This window comes from Talpa europaea (assembly GCF_964194135.1).
Source record: "Talpa europaea genome assembly, chromosome: 1".
NCBI classification, from domain to species: Eukaryota; Metazoa; Chordata; class Mammalia; order Eulipotyphla; family Talpidae; genus Talpa; species Talpa europaea.
In genome coordinates, this window is record NC_140073.1 from 82,160,103 (window position 1) to 82,183,257 (window position 23,155).

General features: G+C 34.7%; 1 protein-coding gene across 1 annotated transcript in view; it reads left to right on the top strand.

Annotated features, from left to right (window-relative positions):
- The window catches only part of HNMT (histamine N-methyltransferase), a gene marked incomplete at its 3' end in the record, with an annotated part of 34,176 nt that extends 11,964 nt beyond the window's left edge, over nucleotides 1–22,212 (top strand). Inside the window, exons 3-6 of the mRNA XM_084230620.1 lie at nucleotides 10,407–10,514; nucleotides 11,489–11,619; nucleotides 14,055–14,148; nucleotides 21,857–22,212. Coding sequence (XP_084086746.1) covers nucleotides 10,407–10,514; nucleotides 11,489–11,619; nucleotides 14,055–14,148; nucleotides 21,857–22,212 — 689 coding nt within the window. The remainder of the gene's footprint in view (nucleotides 1–10,406; nucleotides 10,515–11,488; nucleotides 11,620–14,054; nucleotides 14,149–21,856) is intronic.
- Nucleotides 22,213–23,155: the final 943 nt, after the last annotated feature.

Sequence of the window (23,155 nt, forward strand, 5' to 3'; positions counted from 1 at the left end):
GAAGTGAGGGAGGAAGGTAGGAGAGAGAGAAAGAGCTAAGAGACAGAGAGAGTGAGAGAGAGCGAGAGAGAGAGAGAGAGAAAAGAAATGAACTTGTCAAGAATCTTCTAGTTTCACACTTGAGCTCACCATCAGGTTGTTCTTTGTTTTTGCTCTGGTTGTAAAGCTGTAGCTGAAATTATTTTTTATCACTAAGCATGGAGTTATCTGGGCAATTTTTACACTAGAAATAATTTTTTGTGTGTGCCTGATTCCATAGGAGGAACAAAGGAGATAATAATCTTAATACAACATGTAATAGAATAAAAATTTTTCCCACTGATAATCTAAAGAATTCACATATATTTTGATATGAGAAATGAAGCAAGAATAGACTCAAATCAAATGGTAGGTAATATCTCAGCAGTCTTTAATCCTCCATTTTCTTGACCTGCAAATTTTCTCATTTGGGGAGGCCCCAGGGTTCTCAAGCTGGGATTTGTGTTTCATTTGATGTAGGCTTAGTCAGACATCACAAATACATGAAGAGTTCTATTCCAAGTTGGAATTTTATTATGTAGCTACCAATTTAGGAAGGCAAATCTTCATTTCCCTCATTCCCAGTCTCCTTTAGACTTTTCCTAAATGTCACCTATACATGAAGTTACTTGACTACCCAGTTGAACTCTTAAAGCCCCTTTCTGTGGCTTATCCTATTATTTTTTACCTTGGCTTTTATCATGAGCCTTATGCTCATCTGTAAATGTTGAATATTTTGTCAGTTTTATATATTGCTGTATCTCTAGTGATTAAAACCTGGTCTTTAGTAGGTGCTCAAATGTATGTATTACTACATGTCATAAACTGTGGTAAATTATCTGCATATGCAGTGCCTCTAACCTTTACAATGACCCTATACCATAAATCACATTATCCCTAATTTATCCATATGCAACTTAAAGGACAGAGATAATAACAAATATGCGTAAGATAGTTTTGGTGAATACTAAATTGGGGTCCAGTTACATTTTACTCTTAGAGTCTTAATTTTTCCTTTTCTTATCCTTTCCATTTATAATCAAATAATGTTGGGTTTCAAGCAAAAATGCAACATTCCTCTGTTAATCATTAGATATATCCTTGAAGTTCACAAGTGAAGAAAAGTTAGAAGATAACCCCCCCCTTTTTTTTAAGATTTATTTTATTTATTTATACAAGCACTGGGTACAGTCAGAAGTGTGGAAGGGTGAGAGAATTCACCAGAGCCAGAGCGGGGAACAGAACAGGCAGACTGACGAAATACACCGCTGAGGGGAGCAGTGGGCATGGCAGGAGAGGTCTACACACCTTGTGGAACCCTTGCCGGTGGCTGGGGATCGAACCAGCACTGCAGAGGCTGCGGGCAGCCTCCCAGTCCAGCGCTCAACTGCTGCGCCAACAGGGGAGGCCCGATAATCCCCCCTTTTTTTCCTTATTTTTGAATTTTTTATAATTTAAAATGTCAGGGGTCTAATTATACATCCTTCTTTAAATGTAAAAATGATGCATTCAAAATATTTCATGCATTTAAAATATCTCGCCATACATAGCCGCCAAAGGAGATATGAAAAGTCATTCTCATGTTATAGACAATTTAATGAACAGGGTGATACAGAAGAAAGAGATTCAGAGGAAAGGTTATTTTTTAATTTTAGTTTTCATTTAACTTCCCATGTCAAAAAGTCAGTATATTCTGTTTGATGAAAAACAAAACAAAACAAAACACAGGAATGAAAAGGACTGAAAAAACAAACAAACTACATTCCAGTCTATTAGACTCAACTTTTGGTTAAAAGTAAATTTATTAACTTTTGAAATACTTTATAGCCAGATAGCCTTCAAAAATTCACTGATCAATAATTTTCAATAAAAGTTGCTTTTCTCCTTTATATGTTGTAATAACATAAATCACCTATCTATTATGTGTTATAGAAGAGAAATCATAGAGGAACTAAGCTTTGTTGAGTGTCTGTTATTTTCCAGGCACATTACTAGGTACTTGATATATGTTGTCACATTTTACATAACATCCCTTTGGAACTTTGTTTAAAAATGAACACAATGATGTTCAGATGTTTTGAGGTTGAGATGACTCAAAATATGTATCATCAGGTAATGTATGATGCTGCTAAGATTTAAGTTCAGTCCTAATTTTTCCTGAAGTCCAAAAAAGCTTTACTTTGCTAAAGTAAAGTTGTTGTGAATTTCATGGTGCAAATCTCCTTTTGAGCTGTAGGAGAATTTCTTTGGATTATGTATATTTCAAATATAGAACTCCTTGGTCATAGATATATTTAATTTAAACCAGTATTAGTAAATTAGTGTTGATACTGGCTGTACCAGTCTAAATCCTTACAAGCCTTCTTGAAGTTTTCTATATCTGAATATCCCTGGCAACACTTGACTTTCTCTGGCTTTCTGAATTTTGTATAAAGTGAAATCTTATAGTCAATTTAATTTTCATCTCTCTGTGTTTGAACTATGTGTTTGAACAATTTTTAATTATCTGTTAATATCTTAAAAATGTCATTGTAAACTCAACATTTTAGACATTTTCTGGCATATAGCAGATCCTTACTCAGTAGACATGACTGAAAGAAAAATATATAGTATGAAAAATTCCCACTCTAGTCCCTGGCTTTGATACTTTATACTATCTCAAACTCTGAATAACTAAACATTGTAACTAAATTTTAAGCCAATTTTATTAACCAGTTGCTCTGATTTTATGATTAAAGATTGTTTATAACTTTAACAGAAAATTAACTTTAAAAATCTGCAAAATAATGAATTAAAAAAAAGTTTACTGGCCAGTCACTAGGAAAACCAGTATGGAGACTAAAAAAAAATATATATATATATATATGTATATATGTAACTTTTTATGATCTAGCAATCCCACTTCTGGGCATATATCTGCAGGAAATGAACTTACTATCTTAAAGAGCTGTCTCCACCCCCATGCTCACTGCACCATTTTTTTACAATAGCCAAGACCTGGAAACAACCTAAGTGTCTATCAATGCAAGAATGGATAGAGAAAATGTGAGATATGCCCATCGTATTGATGATCTCACTACTATGTGGAATCTAAAGACCGAACTCATAGAAACAAAAAGTAGATTGGTGGATGCCAGGGATTGTGGGTTGGTAGAAAGGAAGAATGTTTGCAAAGGGTACATAATTCTAGTTTTGAGATGAACAAATTTTGGCATCTAGTATAGTCTGGTTATTATAGTTAACAACATTGTCTTATATATACTTCAAACTTGCTATGAGAGTATATTTTAAATATTCTCACAAAAAAGAAATTGTAATTTTGTGAGATGAGAAAGGTTTAAACTATATTATGGTAATTATTTCATAATATATATCTGTATCATATCATGGTGTACATTTTAATCTTACACAAAGCAATGTGTATGTCAATTTTATCTCAATAAGGCTGGAAAAGATAAGTTCAGCTGTGGCATATAGAGTGAACATGAGTTATATTTTCTCATTTCATAGATCAAGAAATGAAATTAGGAGGTTTAAATATTCTACTAAATTTATTCAAAAATCTGGTAAACCTATAAGGAAAAATTAAAAGAATTGGGCCATTTGGTAGGACTGGCATGAGTTAATTATAATCATCAGTAAATAAAAGATTTTATAGCCCATTAATCATGTTATGAGGTTTTAGTCACTGTCTTCAAATAGTAGCAAACAAGGGTTTTCATTTTATAATAACAACCAGTTTAGATTATAATGACATAATATACAAAACACTCACTTTTCATCTGCCTAAAATGTACAAAGACAGGGGTCTCCCTGGTGGCTCAAGGGGTTAAGCACAGCACTATGAAGCAGTCCACAGCTATTGTACCACGAGTTCGATCCCCAGCCATGGAGGTGACCCACATGGCACAGCAGACCTCTCCTGACTCGCTCACTGCTTCCCTCAGCAGTGTATTTCAGTCAATCTGCCTGTTCTGTTCCCTGCTCTGTCTTGGTTGAATCCTCTCACCGCCCCACACCTCTGGCCTACACCCCAGTTCTTGTATGCATAAATAAATTATTTTTAAAAATGTACAAAGACAAAATGTGTGTGTGCTAGAGACAATGTATAGAAACCCAAATCTATGAATAAGAATTTTTAAAAAACATTCCAACTCAAGCCATTGAGATTGCCTTGTGATCTCAGAGGATATATATGACATCCATCAGAATGCAAGTGGAAATGTATGTTTGCCTTAAAGACACAGTGTAAGAATAGGCTTCGCACAGTGTGCCAGTGGGAAGGTGATGAGGGCTGTCAGGGCTTTTGACAGGGATTTCCTTCTACCCTATTTTCATATCTGCCCTTTAAACATGGCTTTATGTCATAGTAGACCACCTAGAAAACCCGTATTTCCAACTTATGCCTCCCATTTTTCCCTACATATTTTCCTAGTCACCCATAGAGTTTTTTCACTGGTAGTTGTCAGTTTGTTGGTCTGTTGGTTTGTCCATGTATTCATACACTCATCTAACCAGTTTTTTACCTACCTGTCTATATTTTCAAGCAATAATCAAGTCTTTTATTTTAGAATTATTAGGGTGCTCACCCAAAAAGAAAAAAGTCTCCAACTTATAAGACTAGTTCTTTGAGCCATGAGTTAACGATCTATTTTTCTCATCTTCAATGTACTAACATTTCCTGTAATGCAGTGGTACCTTATAACATCAAAAATATGCTTCCAATATGTGAGAGGACAACTTCTGTATTAAAGAATACCTTATTTAAAGATGTTTCATTAGAAACTTATTGGTAAGGTGGTTCTAACCTTAAATGGCTATAAATGCCTCAGGCCAGTCATTTGCATATAAATTTTGTTCTTGTGGTTGTTGAATGGAGAAAGAAAGGACTCTATATTTTGGACTTGAAAATTTAAAAAATAATTCAACAAACACTTATAGAAACATTTTAAGCAAAAAGACAATGAGAAATAGCCTATAATTCTACCTCCCTGAGATAACCATCAATGACAATTTGGAATCTTTCTTAACACTGTATATTGAGAGGAAATGCTCTATAAGTCACTGATTTATGCTGACACCTGTTTGTATTTTCCTAACTTTGCTCAAGTTCCAATTATTGATCACCTGAAAAAACTCAGTTATATCATCAGACTTTCAAAATCATTCATGTGCTTCGGTGGTGACATAAAGAGAGGAGAACAAAATTAAAAAAGTGGAAGGGAAGAAAACAGAAAAGAAGAGAATGGCATATCGGAGTATAGTTGTTTAATTACTGTAAGTTTTCCATTTCTCACAGGAAATTTTGCAGATTTTATTGAAAAACTTTAGGGAGAAACATTTAATAAGGCTTTAGAACCCAAACAACTCTTGGTGTTTATGCATCTAAAGGCTTAGGATGTTAAAAATAAGTAGTCCACAATTGTTAGTATTAGGATCAAGCAATGCTTAATAAAAGATGATATATGAAAAAAGACCAACTATAAAATTGTGTGTATGTATATATATATATATATATATATATATCTTATTTCTCTTAAATATTTATCTCAAAGATTCCAAGAAGACTTTTAAAAGTGGGCTCCCACACTTATTTTGTTAATCCCTGAATTTGCCAAGAATTTCTGAATTAATCAATAATCAATTTGATTGATTATTTTGTTGTTTACTTTCCCCCAATTATCTGACACACTAGTTTGCTTGTGTGTTCTTTAAAAACATTTACACGATGCTTAATGTCTCATATTGAAAAACATTCATGATGTTATGGTTCCTGCTCAGAAGGATTCAGCTGAAAAAGAACAAATTGTCTCCTTTTTTTTTTTTTTTATTTCAATCACTTTACTGCTGGCTCATGGTACTGTAGGGTCTGATAACCTCTCATAAGCTTTTCAGTGATTGATGATCAAACCTGTTCAGCTGTTCAATGGAGCATTTTAGACTATTTGATACTTTTTAACAAACTCACTGGAATCAAACCTTTGCTAGTACATAAAATAAGTGAAGGAAAGCAATAATTTAGATCAGGGAGCACAGAGGTATTATCTTTATTGCCAACTCCTATTAATCGACAGGTAGTCTCTGTCAGAAGGATTCTCATGCTTCCAAGCTCTGTAGAAAAATCTACCAAAGTAAGTTGTGATGTGTGTGGAAGAATTTAATATGTACACCAATTGGTCTGATGAAGGGAAATGTTTCTAGAAGAGAAAACAGGAGCAAAGGATAAAAAGTATGGAGAGCATGATGCATATGGGGGAGAGGGAGGGTGGAAATGCAAATGCAAGAAATTAAGGGTTCCTGAAGCTAACAGTTTCAAAATATGAAATTCTGAGATGAGAATCAGGGAACATCAGACAGTCCATGTTCAGTTAAGGAATTTGTACTTGAACCAGTAGGCTGACTTGTAAGATATTTTTGCAATAGTCTAAGGGATAGATAATTTAGGTGTGGACAAGGGCATTGGTGATAAGGATGGAAAAGAGAAAGTAAAGAAACATTTTAATAGGAAAACTTGCTGACGGCCAAAGAAGGATTAAGAAAGCAGCAAATCTTGAGTCAGTAGATGGATAGTGAACAGTACAGGTGATGTATCAAGAAATTCTTTATAACTAAATGCTAAATGTTTAGAAAAGACTGTAATACAGCTAAACTGCCTTTCTGTTGACTCTTTTGGTGCTGAAAAAGTTAATAAAAATGATTTAAAAAATGCCTGTTTCCTATTTTTGAGGGATACTAGAAAGCAAACTCTAGTATATAAGACCAAGGAATAAATTATCTTTATTTCTCTCTGTCTTCCTTTCTTTCTATCTATTTACCTACTTAGCTGTCATCACCTATATATCCATGTCTGTTAATACTTATAATAGAATTCATTATAAATAACAAAAATAGCACAGAAAATGAGTACCTTATGAGCACAGTTGCATTATTGTCAAACTCAGGATACTTTTAAGAGAGTTGCAGGGATTGAACAAAATAATTAAAATTATTATGCATTCTGAAATATCTATTGAGCAAGTTGTTTTTATTACATTGGTCAATTAATAATTTATTTTTAAAACTATTTTCATAAATAAAATTGTAATAATATTTTGTTAAGAATGAAAAACTTGGGTTAAGAAGCAAAACAAAGTGGACTACCAGAATAATAAACATAAAATGGAACGTCCCCTGGCAAACAGGAAGTTTGGTACCTGACTTCTGAAGTTAGTTAGAAAGAAATTTTATATGCTACCTCTTGAGGAAATTATTTGTCTTTTATAGTTAATTTATTACTGCTAGGGCTCTAACAATAATGCAAAACTGTTTCATGTCCACATATCCTAGATGTTTTTAGGGGAGCTCATGGTTTCCCTCTCTCAATTACAATTCTAGTATTGTGTCCTGTATCAGTGCCTAGGAGGGGGTGTTGGCTAGCTCTGACTACAGTAGAACATCCGCTAGGTCAAAAATGACAAGAGAGAAACAAACCAAGGGAGTATGCTGGATACATTTTGCCTTTTGGGTAGTTTAAGAATCAAGGTATACAAGGACACCTTATATCCCATGATATTGTTATTTTTACATATTTACATATTTTTACCTGGCATCTTAAGGCAATGAATGCTTATCAAGTAAAAGGGGGAAACAACTGTATTTCAGCTATCTGAATTTTAAAATGTTGGACTTGTAATCCTCAGAATTTATGATTTTATTTTTTAAAATATGTGGCAAGGACAGAACATTTGCCTCTGGTCCTTTGGGCAAACTGCAATATCACAATTTCTCATTAGCCCACAATTTGTTTGTTTTTTCTAGCCTTTTCCTTTAGTTATTATTTTCCTCTTCAAAAACACTTACTGTAAAAAGGAAAAAAGCATTCCTTTTAATATTTGTGATATTTCTACTTCTAGCATCAAGCAGTTAGAAGAACAATACCATAGTCAAACAGATGTGCTTAAAATTTTAAATTCAGGCATTTAATATTCCCTGAAATCAAATTATTCAAACTACCGTATCTGTTGGGAATTATACTGTGGCACTTATATTTACATTGTGGTCAGGAGTAAATGGTGATATATTTCAAATAAAATGCCTAGCACAGTGTTTGACAAATAGTAGGTAGTCACTAAGTGTCAGAGCGAGTTATTCGGGAAAGAACAAAATGTTTCATGTTGGTGGGATCAGCTTTGAAAAAAATTGTCACACATAGGCTCTATCATCCTCCATTTTAGCTTCCTAACCTTTCTTTCCTGTCCTGCCTTTCCCACACACTAACTCCTGTTATCAGAACTTGGGGCTTGCTTTATGCCGTTAGACTGACCTCTTTTCTTAGTCCACTATTTTTTGTTCCTGATTTTTGTTTGTCATCTCCTTCCATCCAGACTTCCCCATCTTAAGACCTATGCTTTTGTTCCAAAGGTTCTATTAATATTATTTATGCTAAAATATCAAAGACTGGGCCTCCCCAGTGGCGCAGCGGTTGAGCGCTGGGTTGCGAAGTTGCCCGCGGCCTCTGCAGTGCTGGTTCGATCCCTGGCTGCTCCCCGGCCACCGGAGGAGGGTCCCGCATGGCGTGCAGACCTCTCCTGCCGCCCGCTGCTCCCCTCAGCAGTGTACTTCAGTCAGCCTGCTCTGTTCCCGGCTCTGGCTATGGTAAATTTTCTCACCTTCCCACGCTTCTGACTGTACCCAGTGCTTGTATAAATAAATAAAAATAAATCTTAAAAAAAAAAAAATCAAAGACTAAGATCATTTGTATATGCTCATCTTACCAGCTGATAATTCTATTAAAATGAAGGTTAACATCCAAAGAGAATAAATATGCAAAACTTAAGTTGGAAACATCAACAACAGGGAAAGAAGACACTAAGAGAATAAGAAACTACTGTACAAAAATAAGCAAAAAAAGAAAATAAATTTAGAAAAAAAAAAGAGGGATTCAATGGTAATAAAAATAATGAACAGCTAACATTTTTGGGGGAGTCAGCTCTGTTTTTGCACTGTGCTTTATAACCATTGCTTCATTTAAACCTCAGTTATTAAATTATGTACTGTTATTATTATCTCTAATTTAAATACAGCTTGGAGAGGTAAAGCAATCTGCTGAAGGTCTTCTACACTTAGGACAAGGAAGGTCTGGAACGCAAGTCTATCAGACTTACTAACATTTCTCTTATGTAGTCACTTAAAGGCTAAATTCCCTGCAGGGCAGGTATCTATATGTTTTTCTTATCATTTGCTAGAGCCTAGTGCAGAGACTGGAACAGAGTAAACAGTCAAGTTGAATTAATGAATATCTGTTCTGCCATAACTTCCTCTCCATTTACCTTTCCGGGATCACTATTTTCTTGGGGGCCCTGTCCCCCATTCCAAATATTCCCAAACTCTGAACCACCAGTGGCCCCACATGTACCATTCTGTTTCCTAACTTCATCCCTCTGTTTTTCTTGCCTCTCATCTGCAATTCTCCATTATTTCAGAAGTCTCTTTGGTAACTTCTACATAGCCTGTAACATGTAGCTCAGGAGTGCTCTTCTTTCATGAAGTTTTCCATGTCTCTCCCTCCCCTCCCATCCTTTCTCTTACTGTGTCCTTTGCTCTTACACCCAGGCCAAAACCAGGGTTTTTTTTAAATTTTTTTAAAGATTTATTTATTTATACATACAAGAGCTGGGATGCAGGCCAGAGGTGCAGGAGGTGAGAGGATTCACCAGAGACTGAGTGGGGAACACAACAGGCAGATTGACTGAATTACAGTGCTGAGGGGAGCAGCGGGCGAGTCAGGAGAGTTCTGCTGCACCATGTGGGGTGCTCCCTGCCCAGGGATCGAACTCGTGCTGCAGAGGCTGTGGATTGCTTCATAGTGCGGTGTTTAACCCCTTGTGCTACCAGGGAGGCCCCCAATCAAGGTTTTTGATCACTTTTTTGTACCTGACATATTTTCACTTGACATATTTCACTTCTCTGTAAGCTTTTGTTTAGCCTACTCTATCAGTTTTAAGATATATATTTTTTAATTTATATTGTTTAACATGTCTGAAGTTGGGATACATCTAGTTGATATCTTAAAGTTATAATTGACAGTGTTTCTTCTGACATAGTGATACAAAAAGAAGTGTTGACTTCATCTCATCATCAATGGCAGCTTTGATTTAATGTAATATAAAAATAAATATTAAGTAGGGGTTATATGAGTAAAGGAATGAATGAATGGCAAGCATAGCCCTCCTCAAATCACATTATTTCTACTTACACTCTGGATGTTCTGGCAGACTAAGAGTTGAGCATTATTCATTATTTATACTGTGCTCTTCTATTTGTTGTTGATATATAATAAACTAGCTCAAATTATTCTTAATAATTTCTTTTTGGGTTGATGTCACCTGTTCCATATGTTTATCTTCTAGGTGAAATTGATCTTCAAATTCTCTCCAAAGTGCAGGCTCAATATCCAGGAATTCATATCAACAATGAAGTTGTTGAACCAAGTATTGAACAAATTACCAAATATAAAGGTACCTAAAACCCATATACTATATGCCAAATTCTATCCTAAAAGGTTCATCATCCCAAGTTTGTCCCTTGAATCATTAGCAACAGTGTTACTGTGGTATGCTTAATGTAAGTTTTTTTGGAGAAGAAATTAGTTTTCTTAGCAGATATAATTAAACAACTTGGAAAATAAATAGTGAATTTCTAGATTTTTTTTTACTGACTTTACATCCATTCCACTGTAATCAACTATTTTTGATATATATTCTTAGAAACAGGACATTTAATTCATTTAGAAATAATTAAGCAGAATGTCTGCCATTAGAAAGTTTATGTTTAATGTGTTACATAAGAATCGGCAAACTTTTTTTGGAAAAGGTCAAATAGTTAATATTTTAGACTTAGAAGGCTACATAGTCTTTGTCACAATTAATGAACTCTATTATCATGGCACAAAGGTAGCCACAGAAGCTAATGACCATGGATGTGTTCCAATAAAACTTTATAATCATGCTAATTTGAGTTTTATGTCACTTTCACATATCACAAAATACTATTATTATTTTGATTTTTTTAACCATTCCAATGTTTAATGCTATTAAGTAATAAATTCTGGAAGTAGCATAGAACATATCTTTAGGAGGTGGGTCAGATTTGGCCTGTGGTTTGGCCTTATAAAATCCTAAGACCTGTTCTACATCAATTTTCCACTGATAAAGTTTACTAGTTAATTTTCCATTATTAATGAGATATTGTAATCTATATCTGATCAGGGTTCTCATAATTATTTCTTATTCTTTCCTCTCTAATTTCATTTAATACTAGGGAAAAATAACAAAACACTATGAACTCCCTGGTCTCCCAGAGCTACATAAACGAAAAATGTATTTTATATCTGTTATGTATGTAACATTGATTGCATTAAAATTCTAAATGGAAATGGGTTCCACATTTGCAATTAAAATTGATGGTGTGCCACCTCTTCTCTGTATTTTAGAGCTTGTAGCCAAGACATCAGACCTCCAGAACATAAAGTTTGCTTGGCATAAGGAGACAGCATCTGAATATCAAAAGAGAGTGACAGAGAAAAAGGAACTTCAGAAGTGGGACTTTATTCATATGATTCAGGTAGGAAATACTTATTATTATATATACTTAGAAAAGAGGTTTTTTCAGAAATATGTATAAAGAGCACCTAATATTCTAACTTTGAAAAGAAAAATGAAAATCTAATTTATTATTTGTAAGTGAGCAGTATCTATCCAAATTATTAAGAGATTTTCTGTAACAATCAAAACAGCCTGCTTTCTCTCCTCAAAATGCCTCTAAGTTATTAATCTTTTTCATTGCTTGGTAAATTAATTTCCAAGGAATGAAAAGTTCATCGATAGATTTAAGGACAGTAGAGTATAACAATTCTGTAGTAGCTCTGATGGGTTAGATAGACCAGTGTCCCAGAATTTCTCCTACATTTGCTTTCTATTGACCTACATGATTTTATAGGCTTTGGATGTTACTTACTATTTAAGAACATCACTTGACTTATTTTAAGATACTTCTTTCTTCCTATAGTCCACAAGTACATGTATCTCAGGAATAAACTTAAAAGAAATCAAAGGAAGAAATAACTATAAGATACACTATCTAGGCAAGTGTACATCTCTGCTCTCCTAACTCACAAAATTTTGTAATTATAAGGAAGTACTTAACAATGCCCATCAAGCTCTTGATTTTTCTTTATTGAACTTGCTTTTCCACATCCTCAGGTAATTATTTCATACCTTACCCTCTAGCTCCTGTTATCCCTCCCCCACTACTCATTCAAACTCACAACCTCACTTTATACAATAGCGTAAATATAAACACTATCTCATGGAAACTCATCATTCACCACACAAACTCTTAAACATTGCTGTACCTATACACATAGCTGGACCTATACATTTCTTCCTTCCTTCTTTTTACAAATGTGTCCTCTTATCAAGATCCAATCCCTTCACTTATGCTCTGGATCCCATTCTTTCCTTATAAAATACTGGAATTTCAGAGATCACTATTTTTTCCCCTTTTCTGTCAAAACATTCATATCCATTCCTTCTTTCTTATAATTCTGCTTCCTCTGTATTACTATCCTCATCCACTGTCTCTTGTCTACTCTGTATTTTTCTGTGTTATATCCTTGTATCTTCATTATTCCTTAGTCTTAACGCTCTCCTGACATTCCTTACTGGTCAACTGCAGAGAATCTTTCTATCTACCAGATAAAAATTTCAGGTCATTTGTTATGAACTACCTCCTATTTTTTAGCCAGGTGATATCATTGATTGTTAGCCATCTTATGGACTAGCTATGTATGGATACCCTGTCTATGAGTGGAAACAGCATGGAGTGAAATTGTAATAACTATGTCCCCTAAGGTGGCACAGACCATGTGTAGGTCCATTTTATTTCATTCATTCATATGAAAGGGGCATAGCTTAAGTTGTTTTCACTTTATGCAATAATTCTGTCATGGGCATCTACATAAAATAAAATATTGTATTTTGGTCAAGAGAGGAGATGTGAAATAAGAATTATGTCTGTGGATGTAGATTCTAAAGATGCAACAATTCCATAAGGAAAATATTCCACTACTGAGGTATTATTTCAAGTTATATCTGTGTTTGTTGAAAAAAACCTCACCTTGAATTTCACCAGAGATGATCCAGTTATTAAAAATAGGTGAGCTAATCCCTGAAATCTTGCGATCAATCATGTAACCCCATGCTTTTTGAGTCTATTTTTCAGAGAATCTGTCAACATCAGAGTCTGTCACATTTTCTATGATTTATTAAAAAGCACCTTCTGTGTGCATACGGTGATGCTAGTGCAAAGGGCTTAATTTTAAAGCAGTGTTCCATGAAATGGGATCTGTTTTTATAGTGTTGGCACCATTTTTCTCCCAGAAGAACTGTAATTCACAAAATATGGAGTAAGTTCAGACTCAGTGTCCCAATGTTGAATGGAAACTATGTGTCTCAGCTATAAATTTATGTGTTATTAAAGCCAGAAAGAGTAAATTTAAAACTATTTGGCTCTAGTTCAGCAAATATCATCGTTTTCTGTTCCCAAAATTATTTTTATATTATTATTCTATTTTGCTATCTACCATCTTTAATTTCTTTTTTTTTTAAGGATTTATTTTTATTTATGCATACAAGAACTGGATGTAGGCCAGAGGTGGTGGGGTGTGGGCAGTTATGAGGATTCACCAGTGACAGAGTGGGGAGCAGAACCAGCAGATCTACTGAAATACACTGCTGAGAGGAGCAGCAGGTGAGACAGGAGACGTCTGCTGTGCCATGTGGATTAGCTCCCTGGCTGGTAATCGAACTCATGCTGCAGTGGCTGGCAATAGCTTGATAGTGTTGAGACTTAACCCCTTGTGCCACCAAGTAGGCCCTCTTATCTGTTTTGTTGAGTAAAAATCCACTGAACTTGAAAATCAAATGTTTTACTATGTAGTTTAAGCAACAAAGATATTGAAATGAAAACTGCCTCACTTCTCTTTCCTTCACATTTAGATGCTGTATTATGTAAAAGACATCCCAGCTACTTTGAACTTCTTCCATAGTCTTTTAGCTACCAGTGCTAAGATTCTCATTGTTCTTGTGTCAGGTAAGTTATTTTCATTCAGCCTGAATTTTAAAATAGCAACAGTGCATGTATGTGTGGATTCATTTGTTTGAAGGCAGCTGGTATTTTCCATTTTCATTATGAAAGTCTTGACTTGGCTTCTGATCATAGTTAATTAATTAGCACAATATTAGGAAAGTCCTTCATAACAGCTCTCAATTTAAGGGTTCTAGTAGAATTAAATGTCTATTTACTTCTTTATATTGGGAAAATTTGTCTTTATCATCTCTATATAATTTTTTTTACATAACTTAGAGAAAATACAACTGGTAGGATTTCTTTTAATGAGATTAAAAATAGAATGTCTCTTTTCCCTCTGTGATATCCATTAATAAATAAAAATTTAAATATTATACCTCATATTTGATGAATTTGCACTTTAGAGCCATTGTCAATATTATTCATTATAAGTTTTTTTTCAAATAGTTATCAGAAATGGTTCACTTATTTTGCTTTGTGATATTTTATTTTCCAAGAATGCATTTGATTAGATCAATTCACTTCCAGTAATATAGTAAGTAATCCAAAGAGAGTATAAGTAAACATAGTAGTTAATGAAACATTGATATTGTTGAATTCATTCATTCATTCATAATTTTTCATTAAGCAATCTTTATGGGTTTTTCACACAGTGCTAGGCAAGTTGAATCTCTATCTATCTATCTATCTATCTATCTATCTATCTATCTATCTACCTATCTATCTACCTATCTATCTATCTCAGGCTCTATCATCCTCAGCTTATACCAGACACCAAACTTAAAAACTTGTGTTACAAAATTCACTGATTCTTAAATATGAAATATGGCTCTAAGGATGGCAAGTAGAGTTGTTGCCTGTAATCTTGGATTTAAAGTCATATATATCTGATTTCAGAATATATTTCATAATAATAACAGATCTACTCCTATTTATATTTGCTATATTCTATTTTCAGATTAAATGAGAGTCAGAAGTCATCTATGAGTTTTTTCTACTAATAAGAAAGAAAACAGCTTCTTAGGTAGAAAATGACACAAGTGGTCTACATGCAACTGAGAACTGACTAATTGCCTACATGTACATTTATCTCTTTATGTTGGCTATTTCATTAGTACAGTTCATGTTTTATTGTCATCAAGAAGTATGTAAGTAAAAAAAAAAAAAAAAAAGTCAGGGCCTCCCCAGTGGTGCAGCGGTAGAGCACTGGGTTGTGAAGCTGCCTGCAGCCTCTGCAATGCCAGTTCGATCCCCGGCCACAGGGCAAGGGTCCTACACGGCGCGCAGACTCTCCTGCCACCCACTGCTACCCTCAGCAGTGTACTTCATCACTCTGCTTGTTCTGCTCCCCGCTCTGGCTCCGGTGAATTCTCTCACCGCCGCCCCCCTCCCCCGCCCCATGCCTCTGACTGTACCCAGTGCTTGTATAAATCAATCAATCAATCAATCAATCTTAAAAAAAAAAAAAACAGTCAGAAGTAGAAGAAACAAAAATGCTGAGACACTTCCTAGCTATGTGAACTGGCTTTATGAAATATGCAAGGGCTATTTCTAAATAATAATACATATATTTTGTATATAATGATATGTATATTATATCTATGCATATACTCAATATGTGCATGTGTGTGTGTATAAATTTATGGGGAAATCAAAAGAAAATGAGTAAAATCTCAAAATCATTAACTTTTTAAAACAAGTATTTTGAGTAAAAAATTTCAATCAATATAGATTGATGGTGGAAATATTTTACCTACCTGTGTGGTATGCCATTCACAATTCTCCATTCATGCACACAGCATAGGAAACAGGTGACCTAAAGAGGAATAAATTGTTAATACTCTCTTCAGACATAAGAATTAAAAAATAACAATTGTTCTGTTGCATTAATAAATACAAACACTGAAAACAAATTTAATCACAAGTAGTTTCCATTCAGGTTTATTTTGTATCATGGTTAATCACCATGTATAGGGACAAGTCAATTTTTTATTAGTCATTTTTGTCATAAGTGATAGTTCTTCACAAATCTCTATCTTCCCAACTGATTGTGGAAACCAAATGGGTACTGCCAAGCTTCCCAATCATCTGAAGTGCTGGAATAACTTTCCTCCTCATTCCTGTGTAAAATCCACTGCTTTATTCTGCCTTCTCAGCCCAAACTACATATAGTTCTTAAAACCTTATTTTCCGGGGCCTCCCCAGTGGCGCAGCGGTTGAGCGCTGGGTTGCGAAGCTGCCCGCAGCCTCTGCGGCGCCAGTTCGATCCCCGGCTGCTCCCCGGCCTCCGGAGGAGGGTCCCACATGGCGAGCAGACCTCTCCTGCCGCCCGCTGCTCCCCTCAGCAGTGTACTTCGGTCCTTCTGCCTGCTCTGCTCCCCGCTCTGGCTCTGGTGAATTCTCTCACCCTCCCGCGCTTCTGACTGTACCCAGTGCATGTGTAAACGAACAAACAAACAAACAAATAAATAAATAAATAATACATGCCTCTTAAAAAAAAAAAAAAAAAAAAAACCTTATTTTCCATATGAAAACATTCCTTAAACATGCTCTTAAAAATTGGAAAAGCTACACCAAAATGGTTCATGTTAGGCACCATTTTTATCAAGTTTCTTAGGGTAACTTTCTAAATAGTATTTGTTTCATAGTTACCTAAAAGAAATCTATTTGAGTGTTTCCTTAGTTTCTAGGTAATATTGTCACCCATGGCTACAGTGCAATGCAGAAAACTCAGTGCTCACAATAGGCAGACAAGCCTAGATCCAGTTACTAAGTTAAAATTTGAAAAGCACTCATCTAGCCAACATCTCATCTAGGCTGATCACTGTGTCCTGATCAACATCTTACTCTAAAGGATCATCTTAAATATGCCACACAGCAAGGACACTTGGCCGTGCAACTCAGACAATGACCTATTACAAAATTAATGAGTTATTTCTCTGAATAGATTGAATTACTCAGTTATTTTGAGTACCAGATGGACACTCATTTTTTTTTTTTGAACGGCATTAGTTTGAAAGACAGTGAAATATGGGGTTATCATCTAGATTTAATTATTCAGAGCACCGAACTTGGCTAAGAAGCCATGCATGTTCAGCATTATTCAAAATACTGGTTCCACCTTGGCTGCATAGGAAAGTTATGTAAATTTGGTTCATTCAACTTTTATTGAGCTTCTATAGTCAGTCACTGCTAGACTCTGAAGGTTGCAAGATGACATAAGATTGCTTTTCCTCTGCCTTTGAAAGGCGTGTGATATAATGGAGAATTCAAACAAGTAAACACTTTCACCGGTGTGCTAAGTTTCCTATTAGAGGCATACAGGGAATTTAAGGAGAGTTCTTGGAGAGTAGGAGACTCTGTCTCTTATATCTAGTACCAGGATTTTACAAACTCTTTAGGATCTAAAGGACACTCAGTTAATGTGTTTGAATTGAACTGAGTAATTGTTTATTGTTTCTATTTTATGACATCAGAACTGCAAAGAGAGTGTGTTTAATTAAATCATGGTTACATCATGAATCTGGAATTGAGAATATAAAAAGTTCTGGAGATTTGAGATAGTTTAATAAATAGGAATGAAAGAGTCAGTAAAGAAGATACACATATTCTCTCATACACACATGCATGCAGTATACACACTAAAATGGGCAGACTAAAGCAATGAGGGGCAGGCAAGAGAATCTAGGAAAAGAAGGATAAATTGAACTCAGAGTGAAACAACGTTTACTGGCCATCCTATTAAAATACATGTTGCTTGTGGGAAGCTAGCCTTTCTTCTATGCTCCAAAAGATCCATTACAAAACCAGCCTCAATCAGTAAATATTAATCATAACATGCACAACTTCCAAATTATAAAGATTAAAAAATAAACCTTGCTCTGGGGGGTGAAAAAGAATAGGAATAAAAACAAAGAGGTAGATTTTCTAAATTGCCAATATTCCAGACTATAACTGTGTTGTTACAAGTGTTTCTGCAAATGTAGTAGCCAATAGTTTGTTGAGAGAGTTGCTAATAAATTGTAATTTGTTTGCTTAAGAGAAATTAGCCAGAAGGAGATCACTGAAGTTTTCTATCCTTCTCTCTCTACCTGGCTACGAAAGAAGGCAAATCATAGTGTGTAATCGTTAACACAGTGAGAGTAAAGAATCTGGTTTATAGCATGTTGAAAACAAAAATAATACCATATGCCCTGCCCACTGAGAGCCATTATGATAATGCATCAGTCAGAAAGTGTATAATTGCTCAGTTCAGAAATGGCACTAAGTCACAGGATACTGACACAAGCAAATTTTCTGCAATTAATGTTTGGTTCTTTTTCCTCTGCCAGGTTAAAAAAAAAATGATAGCGGAACCTCTCCAGAACCACTGAAATATTTATTTTCTTCTAGACAAATTCTTATTTGGGAAGACAACCACTGTCCTTGGAATGATTTTTTTTTTTAATTTTATCATAATGTTTTTTCTTTTTTTTTTTTATGGGCCATCTCACTAGTGTGAAGTGGTATCTCATTATGGTTTTGATTTACATTTCCCTGATAATTAGTGATGTTGATTTTTTTTTTATGCCTATTGGCTATTTACATATCTTCTTTGGAGAAGTGTCCTTTTAGTTCTTCCACCCATTTTTTGACTGGGTTGTCTGCTTGGATTTTTTGAGTTGTGTAAGCTCTTTGTAGATCTTTGATATCAGTCCCTTATCCATTGTACGATGTGCAAATATTTTCTGCCATTCAGTAGAACGTCTCTCATTTTGGCTAATGTTTCTTTTCCTGTGCAGAAGCTTTTTAGTTTTTGTAGTCCCAGCTGTTTATTTTGTCCTTTGTTGCTTCTGGAGATGACTCCTCAAAAATTTTCCTGAGGTGTATGTCATAGAGTGTTTTGCTATGCTCTCTTCTGTATATTTTATGGTGTCAAGTCTTACATTCAACTCTTTCATCCATTTTGAGATGATTTTTGTGTATAGTATGAGATAGTAAGTGTTGCATTCTTTTGCATATGGCTGCCCTACTTTCCCAATACAATTATTGAAGAGGCTTCCTTTGTTCCTTGTTGTATAATCTTTGCTCCTTTGTCATAGGTTAGTTGACTATATATGTGTGGTTTATATTTCTGGGCTTTCAATTTGATTCTATTGGTCTGTATGTGTTTTTGTTGCAATACCATGTTGTTTTTATTATAATGGCTTTGTAGTATTGTTTGAAGTCTGGGATGTAATACTCAAAATGAATGGTTTTTAATACACACTCAAGACCCGCACTTTTTTCATTGAACTGAGGTTTTTGTTTGTTTGTTTGTTTTTCTGCTTCATTCCAAGTCTGCCTTTTCCTCCTAGAGCAGTACTGCAGTTATCTTTCTCCCTAATGAAATATGTGTGGAAAATCAATTATCTATACTATTCAATATTTACCAATGCCTGCCTTGGATAGTCTTTTGTTAAGTTAAATCATGGACTTTAGCATAATCCATGGATGTGGTCAGGAATCTTTAAGATCCTATAATGATATGTGGAACTGTGTGGATATGTATTGTTTGTGTACTTTCCTGGAGAGTCTGTTGCTCTCGTTAGATTGTAAAGAGGTTTGGGGATCAAATATGTCAAGCCTTTAAAAATCTTCATTTTTATCCTGGAAGCTCATAAAAACTAGGTTTTCTCTTACATTGTTTTGGCCCACCCCAGTTAAATTCCCTAACATTTTGACAATGTTCATTATCTGCCGGCATGGTTCAAAGTCCCTTTATTAACTCAATGAATCCTTGAAACAAAATATTATCCTGATTTCACAGATGATGAAACTAAAACCAGGTTCACAAAGTAAGTAAGAGAAAATGCCAATCTTCACACTTGGACAGTGAGCTTTAGAAACCACTTTTAATCACTGTATGCTATAGTACATATATATAACAGCCCTGTAGGTCTGCATGTATTAAAAGTCCATTCTAGATGCTCATTTGTTTTTCTTTATATTGTTCTAGATTTTTCTGAACAGTAAATTTGCTTTCCCACATCTTAAGATTATAACAGGCAGAAATATATTGCCAAAGTAATTCCATATAATATCCATTTATTGTGCAAGTGGTTATTGCATTCTGTGTTCTTATTGGCATTGTGAATGATTCATTAAAATTATTTCATTTAATACTTGAAATTGATTGAGGTAAGAATTGTTACCCCCATTTGATAGATGACAAAACTGTAGTTCTTTGAGACTAAATAACAAACTTCAACCTATTCATAAAGTGTCAGAAAAACAGCCCAAACTAAGTCGCTATCTCTCAGATGCTGCATCTCTTAGCTTCCATGCTGGACTGGGTTTTCAACAAGTACAACAGACATTGCTAAAATATCTTTTAAAGTTTGGAACAAAATTTGTAGAAATCAATGTATTGGCAGTCCAAACCAGCATCTCACAAGTGGATAGACATGAATGGCTGCCCCCTCTCTGGCTTAAGTAAATCATCATTTTATTTTCTGTGCTCTTACTTTCCATTTCAATTTTTGTTCCTGGACCATCTCCTCTGAACTCAAGACTAACATAAATAATAGTCTCTTGCCTATCACCTCCTTGTCTAGTAGGTCCAATAGGTAACTTGAATTTACATTTCCAAAACCAGATACTAATGATACATTTAAAACTGTTGTTCTTTCATTCTTCCAACTTCCATCAATAATGGCAATTCTCTCTTTTCAGGTGTTTGGGAAAAATGTCACCACTGAATTTTTTTCTTTCATTCATACCCAATATCCATATTTTTCGCAAATCCTATTGATTCCAGGAGAGCAATATATTAAAAAATCCAACACATCATCACCTCCAAGCTTGCTGGTCCAACTTACCATCATCTGTCACCCAGCAGCCTTCATATTGTTCTCCCTGCTTCTGCCCTTATGCTTCTATAGTCTATTTGCACGTGTGTGGGCAGAATAACCTTGTTAAAAATAAATCAGCTTAAATCACTCTGATGTTGTGTTGTCCAATGTGCAAGCTACATTTGCCTATTGAAATTGAAGTAGGGATGAATTAAAATGAAGTAAAACTTAAAATTCATTTCCTCAGTCACATAAACCATAGTTCAAATGTTCCATAGGCACAAGTGATTAGTGGCTACCACACTGGGCAATGCATATATAAAATGTCCTTCAGTTCAGAAAGTGTTATCAGGCAGTACTACAAAGGCTTCCCACCTCACCCCCACATGATTTAATATCCTGTCCGCTCATACCACCACCTTCCAACTACATTTCCTTCCCCTTTTCTTCTTGCTCTTTCAGTTGTAATCTCACTGGCTTCCTGGCTAGTCCTTAAACACGTTGTGCTTCAGGTACTTTGCAATCACTCTTCTTTCTTCCTGGACTAATCTGCCCTCTTACTTTCCTCTGACATGTGCTATCATGTCTCTGCTCACATGGCACAATGTTAGTGAGCCTCTTTGTGACCACACTATATAAAACAGCAACCCATCCGACTCTTTAATGGTCCATATTCCTTGCTTTTCATTAGCTAATGCTTTTCATTAGCATTTAACATCATCGGACATATGAATTAGTTCTTTATTTGACATCCTTCTGTGTGCCCCTTGAATTAAGTTCCACAAGGTAAGAATATTATTTTATTGCCTGCTGTATTCAAGCATTTAGTGTACTATCTGACAAAGTACATAAATGAAAACAAGAATGAATAAAAATAGAGATTTTGTTATATCACACAGGATCCAGTGGTTGGAACAAACTATGGAAGAAGTATGGACCCCGGTTACCCCTGGATGACCTTTGCCAGTATGTAACATCATCTGACCTCACTCAGATGCTGGACAAGTTGGGTTTTAAGTATGAATGCTATGACCTTCTGTCTACCATGGATATATCTGACTGCTTTATTGATGGCAATGAAAATGGAGACTTGCTTTGGGATTTTTTGACAGAAACCTGCAACTTTACCACAACAGCACCACCTGATCTCAAAGCAGAAATTATGAAAGACCTACAAAAGCCTGAATTCAGTTTTAAAAAAGAGGGGAAGGTTCTTTTTAATAATAGTCTGAGTTTCATAGTGGTTGAGGCATAAAAATCAATCAATCATATGAGTTTATTCAAAAATATTGTTAACAATATTGATTGTTCATTTCTGTATTTAAATTCCAAATAAATCTTATAACAGATAAAACATTGTTTTTTTTATATGTGAATTTTAGAAAAAAATTAGGCATTCTTGGAATTCCACATAGAATCACATGTGAAACTGCTAGTCTTGTCCCATCCCTACTCTAGTTTCACAGACTAAATACTAGCTAAGCTGGAAAAAATTGAGATGACTAGCTAACCTGGAAAGAATGAGATGACTAGGTTTCATTGGCTGATTGACAATAAAATCCTTTCCATTTATTGATTATGCCAGAATTTCCTAGGCTATTAATAAAATACCTCTAGGGATTTTATAAATACTAGTATATAATTATTATACTCTGAACACCGAAAAAGTACATGTTGTTTGGTTTGTCCCTTGTGACAAAGTATCTGCCTTCATTCATTTCTCTATTGTAGTTTGTGTTTCATTTTTATTGATTACTAAAAATAAGCACTTTTAGGATACTAAAAGTAAGTACTTCATCATGTGTTCCTATGATTTTATAGTTTGTTTGTAATATACTGTTTTTTCTATTTTATTCAGTCAAATTTCATTATTTTCTTTTTTAATTTGTTTCTGACACAAAAGTCAGTCCAAAGCAAAGTTTTAACTTAATTTTTAATAATTTTATAATTTCACTTAAAAATTATATGCTATGTTTGAAATTAAAGTGTAAAGAATGAGTGGTTCCCCCTCAAAAAGACAGCCAGTTTTATCAAAACAATATACTTGGAAAACAAAACACTAACTTAAAATGTGCCTTTTATCACTTACTTTAATTCTAGGAAATCTTGAATCTATTTTAATGTTCTATAGTCAGTCTCTCTTTCCCTCCTGTCTAAGATCACATCTAATACTGAGAGTCATCTGTGGAGTTTGAAAA